Here is a 6,925-nt window from a genome sequence, read left to right as displayed (position 1 = left end):
TTAAAACTTTCTTTATATTAGATATCTTAATAGGCTTACTTTTAGTATTACTTTTATAGATATAAGGTTTTTAAGTTTAGCTTAAAAAGAGTAGATAAATATTAGTATAGCTACTATTATAGTTTTTAATATTTTCTAGTTTTAGATTAGTAGTATAGAAAAGTTTAAAGTTAAACTCTACTTTAAATTTAGAAATAGAACTAGTGTTATAGTTAAGTTTAGCTTATAAAATTAATAAAAACTAGTAATAATATTAGTTTACTTACCTTTAAGAGCGCGCTAAAATACTATTACTATAATCTTATTAAGTATAAACGCTATTTATTATATAAAAAAAATATTAATAAAATAGTAAAATTCTTTATTAGAGCTTTTATTATAACTCTTATATACTAGAAGTATTAAGTATATATTTAGCTTATATCTTAATAGATATATAAATAACTATAAGATTAGTAGTAACTTTTATAAAGTCTATAGTATATTATAGTTATAAGAATAGTACTTATTAATAAAAGGTAGTTTAGGCGTATAATTTATAGTTTAACTAGGTCTAGTATTTATTATAAAGATAAATATAAATAATAGCGCTATTATAGATCTTAGCGTAAATTTCTAGTTATTATAGTAATAGTATTAATATTAGAAAGTAATAATATTATATTTAATATAAAAATAATAATAGTATTACTAGCGTAGTATACCTTTAAATCTTAATCTAGTAATAGTATTAATAAGCGTAATTATAATAGTATATAGCTAAGTATTATTAAAATTAAGTTAAGCGCGTATAAAGGTAGATTTATTAGATATATAGTAAGGTTATAATAGTAGAGTATCTAGTTAGTTACTATAGAAAATTACTAGTAACTTATACTTAGAAGATTAAGTTACTATTATAGGTTAGTTACTATAGTTATAGCTATAGTTATAACTATAATATATAAATACATTAGTTTATAATACTATTATATCTTTAGTTTAGGTAGCTATATAAAGAAATTTATAGCTAGATTCTAATTATATTACTTTTATAATATTACTTTTCTATTATATATAGATAGTAGAGTATATATAAATAATATAAAGTATTAAGAGTAGTATACTCTATTAGTAAGTTATATATATACTTAATAATATTTATATAATATCTACGCTTTAAAGTATATTATATTATAAAGTATAATATAGCTATAGAATAGTAGTAATAGGCTATTATATATAATAAGTTATATAAGTAGACTATAATAGATAGTATATTATAGTTATAAGAAATAGTCTATATAGAGTTTATAGTATATATAGTATATAATAAGTAGAAATATAGTAATATAGTAAATATATTAAGACTATTATATGTAATAGATAGATAAAAAAAAAAAGTATAGAAAAAAGATAAATAGTAGAGAATTATAGGCTAGCCTAAATGCTTTAGAATAATTTATTTACACTAAGCTTCTTTTACACTATAGATAGAAATAATAGTTAGTCTTAGCGCTATAGATAATAATTATAGTTAGTTAGAAAGCTATAAATAAAAACTTTAGTAAGAAATACGTACGTAAAGGCTTATAGTTATAATATATAATAAAGAATTAAAAATAGAGACTACGCGTAGTAATATTTTAATTCTATATTCTTTTCTACTTTAATTAATAGTAGTTTTATAAAGTATATCTAGAGATTTCTAGAAAAAAGAAGTTATAGATAAATAAAACTTTGCTTTAATTTTCTCTATATCGCATAGTAAACTTAATCTAAACCTAGTAAGTTTTATTCTTTACTTTAATAGAAGTATATATCTAATAATTATAGTATATAGATATTTTTATATTAGTATTAGATTTAAGCTACTATTTATATCTTTAATAAGTTTTTAAATCTTTAATTTATTATAAGTAGTAGAATAAGAATAAAAAGTATATATATTATAGAAGTATAATTTTACTTACTAAAAGTTTTAGTATTTTATTACTTTATAATCTATAGCTCTATTAGTTATAAACTATTAAGAATATATAATTATATTATAATTCTCTTTACTATAGATAGATATTAGTATTTATAGAATAGTTACTTTACTAGTCTAAATTTTAGAAGCTTTAACTATACTAGAGATAGTAGCGCTAAGAATCTAAGTCTTAGTCTACCTAATATCTATATCTTTATAGAATTTTAACTTTTTTAGAAATCTACTTTTTTATATACTAGTAATAGATCTTACTTTTTTTAAACTAGCTTACTAGAGAATTATTAGTTTACTAATAAATATTATAATTATTATTATTATTATTAGCTTAATTACTATACTTATAGAGCTTTAGAGATTAAATATAATCTAAAGAGTAGAATATCTAATTAGCTAATTAAAGCTTCTATTCTATTAGCTATAAACTAATTACTATAAGTATAGAGTATTAGTGTTTAGACACTATAGTAGTAAGCTAATATAATACTTATATTAGGTTACTACGCTAGAGCCTTAGTAAGAAATATTAAAACTTTAGATAATTATATATATATACTATAAGGTATAATATATTAATTATTTAGATAGAAGTAAAAAACTTTAGATAGAAGTAGTATTTATATAAGTAAGCCTTATACTTTAAAAAAATCTAATTACTACTTCTAGTGTTAGCTAGAAGTAGAGTAGCTAAATCTATTTAATAGATTTACTATAGATTTTATAGAGTTATATATAGTTCTAAAGATTTAAAGTTCTTTACGTAATTACTTTAATTACCTTATCTTAAATAGCTAATTAGTACTTACGCTTCTATATTTGCAGAGAATTAGAGATCTAATTTATACAAGAACACCTTGTGCACTAGTATAGTATCTTCTCGCGGTATCTTTTTACGACATCGCTCTATAGTGTCTCTTCTTGCGTACTCGCTCTTTGCGCGACGGCAAAACCGCGGGATACAGCCCGGCGTAACTACACCGCCGGCCACATAGTACAGCCGAATACCAAGACATTCCCTTTACCAAGCCCTAAACACGAGTGCTTATACCAAGCCTGCGCTACGAGCGCGAGTGCGATGCTACTCTGAATGCTCTCGTACCTTGCGATGTCGCACGCTCGTCCTTGATCGTGACACTGCGCCACGGGTACGAGCGCGATACTTGCTCTCTCTTGCTTGGGCGTCGCGAAGCACCAACCGCATCCTTGATGGTACTACTCGAGAAATGAGACGGAGCGTAAGGCGAGCCGTTGCGCTTGAGCTGAGCTCCGTATAAAGAGTAGACGATGTCACGATAAAGAGGCTTCACAAAACCCGACACCGCGCCGTCCCAAGCCCAAACTGAAGTCGCACTCAAAATCACGACGCCTTCCCACAATTCCAAACCCTCTCACGCCCAACATGGCACTAACCTGGCTAGAGAAGTTTATCGTGCGCAGCGACTTACTCTCGACACCCGACATGCGCTGCGGAACCGAGACCCCCGTGCTAAAGCTCAAGTACACAAGTCTCGCGGAACACCGTCGCATCCTAACTGTGGACGGTGAGAAGACACCGCTATACGAGCTGAAGCGGCAGTCCATCCTCGGCGCATGGGGAAGCAAGATACACGTCACATCACCGTTGAATTCAGACGAAGAAGTCGCGCTCATCGATTACTACATGTTCTCCGCGAGTATCGACTTTCCTCTTCGCGAGGGCCATCGCATCGAGATTAGCACGTCGAAGCAGAAGGTAGCTGTGAGCGGTAGGTTGGGTGAGCTGCATTGGAAGGGAACGGGGATGGAGGTTGCGGGCGCGGCGTCGTGGGAGTTGAGGGATGAGACGAGTCTTGTTATGGTTGCTCAGGTGGATCATCAGCAGGTGGGTGGGTGGATTACGCTTTGGAAAGAGGGGCTGGATGCGCAGACGGTGGAGGAGCTTGTTGTTGTGGGGGTTGCGCAGATTGAGGGGTATAAGAGGATGATTAGGCAGAGCAAGACGTCTGCGGTTGGGGTTCTGGCGAACAAGTAGGCGGGTGGCTTGTCGTTGTTGGGGGGAAGGACATGGTGTGCTGTGTTGTCGCGATGACGAGCCGAAGAGGACGACGACGAAAAACCTGAACATTAGGAAATGTGCGATTCAATTCACTATATACATGTGCACCATCTCCTTCGTTATCGTAGCGGCAGGGACTTGTCCTCCGCGACCTCGCCTGCATCCTTTACCGGCACCGCCTCCGGGCTCGCAGCGGGCGTCAACCACGCTGCAGGCGCATCACTTTGGGTTGCCTTTTTCGCGTCCTTCACCCTCTTGTTGACGAACCCCGGTTCAGGGCTCGACCACTCGTAGCCAAAGCCGTCACCAAGAACCTCTTGGACCCCCTCGGCGAGGATCTGCACTGCCTTCCTGCGGTTCCTGCTCCACTCCCACGCACGGTACCAGCGGCCAGCTTGTACGGCAGTCTCCTTGCCACCCTCCAATCCATCAAGGATGGATCGCCAAACGAGCATTGTCTTCTCCAACTCGGGTGCGCGCGAGACACCGATGACGCTGACACCCAGCTTGGAGCCGCCGACATCGTCAATGGACTCGTGTGTCCAGGGCACGCCTGATGCGGGGTCTCCACGGGATCCACACAACGCGCCAGCAGATATCCATGTCTCGAGCGCGAAGCGGATGGCGATAACCTCGATGCGCTCGCCGTAGTCGTCGCAGAAGCGGCTCGCTTTGCGGACTGTCTCACGGAGAGAGGATGGGGCGGGGTGCCAGTCTCCGAGGCCACCAACGGGTATGCCGTCATGTCGGAGGAGTCCCATACCAAGGATGGAGGCGTTTGGGACGACGTCGACGCCTGCATTCTTCAGGCGCAAGATGCCGCGCGGGCCGGCGAGCGACTGGTTCTGGAGTGTGAAGTTGGCGTAGGACTGCACCGCATCGAGTGGCTCGCCGGTCTCGCGGAGGATGAGCTCAGCCATGTCGCCCAGCACATCCAGTGGGTATCCACAGATACCAATGAACCGAATTGTGCCCTCTTCGTCTCTAAGGCGGCGGAGTTCCTTGACCGCTTCCAAGACCTCCGCCGGGCTCACGAACTCGACGTCGTGACAGTATACCATGTCCAGGTATTCAGTATGTAGCCTCTCCAAACTCCTGTTGACGCTCTGGCGCACCCACTCCTTGCTGTAGTCGAACTCTTCGCTCCCTGTCCGCCCGACCTTGGTCAGGATCATGTATGAGTTGCGCGGGAACGTCTCCCGGACGAATGGTGTCGCGAGCGCATCGCCGAGCAGTTGTTCGGAGGGGCCGTAGTAGGGCGACGTGTCGAAGGCGCGAATGCCGTGTGTGAGCGCCGAGGTCACGAGACCAGTTGTGTCGAGCGCGAAGGGATCGGTGTTGTATTGCGAGTTGAAAGTCGCCGTACCGAAGACGAGGGGAGGGAGGATGGACGACAGCGGGGTGCGCCGGCCATTGGCGCAGGAGTATGGGATAGGCCTCTGGCGCGTGGGCAGACTGCTGATGGTCGAGGGGTGTTCGATGGGCGTTGTCGCCATGGTCGCGACTGTGCGGGCTGCTGAGCAGGCTATTGGCGGGTCGAGTGCCGTCGCGTCGCTGCTACGATGTCTATAGCGGGGTGTTCGCTTCGCGGGAGGATGCAAGCGATGCGCGCAAAGCAGGATAAGGAGTTGCGGTAGGTATCTCGTATGTAGTCTCTTCAAATCGTAGAGTTGAGTATATAGAGGTGGAAGAAGAGAAATAGTCGGCAGCCTTGGGTTCCGGCTCGCGCATGCCACGCTCCGAAAGCGTGAAATCTATGCCTCACCATCCACCGTTTCGGTTGTGGTAAGGCGCCGCACCGCGATGGCAGGAACAGATGGACTAACGGTCGACCCGCATGACGCCATCTGCGTCTGGAACGCGTTTCCTGGCGCTGGGGCGACGGTAATTGGTCGAGATGGAAAAGTCGAAAGGATGATTCATGGATGTTGTGTGATCAAAGAAGGGTCCACCGCTCAAAAAAGACCCTGCCTCGGCCGCCAATCTTGATTAGTGCCGAAGCATCGGGCGCGCATCTCAACATGCGAACGCCGACACACTACTCCCGCCGGGCTTGGAGAGCTGACATGTCCGCCAGGTGGCTGCCTGGGCCGTTGCAGCGCCGTCATAAGTTTTGATGCGAGCTGCGTGCTGACTGCAGATAATGATACGGAGACGCTAGCGCAAGACATTCCGCAGCTAATCGGGCCGCCATACCTCCACAAAATAGTGCAAGCATGCGGCAGGGATGAACATCGCGGACTTCCTTTCCTGTCTTCGTTGTCTGCTTCTTGGTTTCCTTGAATTCGGGCTCGTCTCGCGATGATCTGATCGCGATTACTTTGATTCGCGTTTGGGCTCAATGTGTGACGCCGTCGCTTTGCCGGTGGCTGCTTTGGCTGTCTGAGCTGCCAGGCCTCGAGTGTCGTCCACCGGCTCACCAGACTCCGTTCCATCGTGTGTCAAATTATTGTCTAGATGTTGCGCATCGGTATACTGTCAGGATACGCCTTTGCTCCAGTACGAGCAGAACGCTGCAAACCTCATCATGCACAAGCTGAACGTGTCCCGCTATCCCCTTCGAGCCTGATTACGTAGGCAGGGCAGTGGCCGTCGCAAGGCAACGGCCATCCTCGCACCCTCATCATCCCCACCATCGCGTTCTCATTTCAACCCGACAGCGCGACAATGCGACAGCGAATGGCCGCCCAGCGAGTGTTCAGCCTGGAGAGGCGCGCAGATCTTCGACGTCGCTGAACGGTACATGAACGAGGAGCTGAATGACTGAGTTGCATGCAGCTTCCCAATGCAGCCCGCTGCTGCTCCCAACAGTCACACTCCTCCTATGAGATGCCCAGCTTGCGTCGGGAGTATATTACTCAGGCGCTCCGTCTCTCCATAGATGATGCCTAGTTTCGACCCCCCGCCACCAGCGCATGCAG

The 6,925-nt window shown here is 42.0% G+C and overlaps 1 protein-coding gene across 1 annotated transcript; it reads right to left on the bottom strand.

Annotated features, from left to right (window-relative positions):
- Nucleotides 1-4,123: 4,123 nt before the first annotated feature.
- On the bottom strand, nucleotides 4,124-5,500 carry J4E84_001488 (uncharacterized protein; the record flags this gene model as incomplete). The annotated part of the gene is made up of 1 exon (XM_049384120.1): nucleotides 4,124-5,500. The coding sequence occupies one exon, from the start codon at nucleotides 5,498-5,500 to the stop codon at nucleotides 4,124-4,126; it is 1,377 nt and encodes a 458-aa protein (XP_049249638.1).
- Between the last annotated feature and the right edge of the window lie 1,425 nt (nucleotides 5,501-6,925).

Source organism: Alternaria hordeiaustralica (genome assembly GCF_023758085.1).
Source record: "Alternaria hordeiaustralica strain BMP 2776 chromosome Unknown scaffold_1, whole genome shotgun sequence".
Lineage (NCBI taxonomy): Eukaryota > Fungi > Ascomycota > Dothideomycetes > Pleosporales > Pleosporaceae > Alternaria > Alternaria hordeiaustralica.
This window is presented reverse-complemented; position numbering and strand designations above follow the sequence as displayed.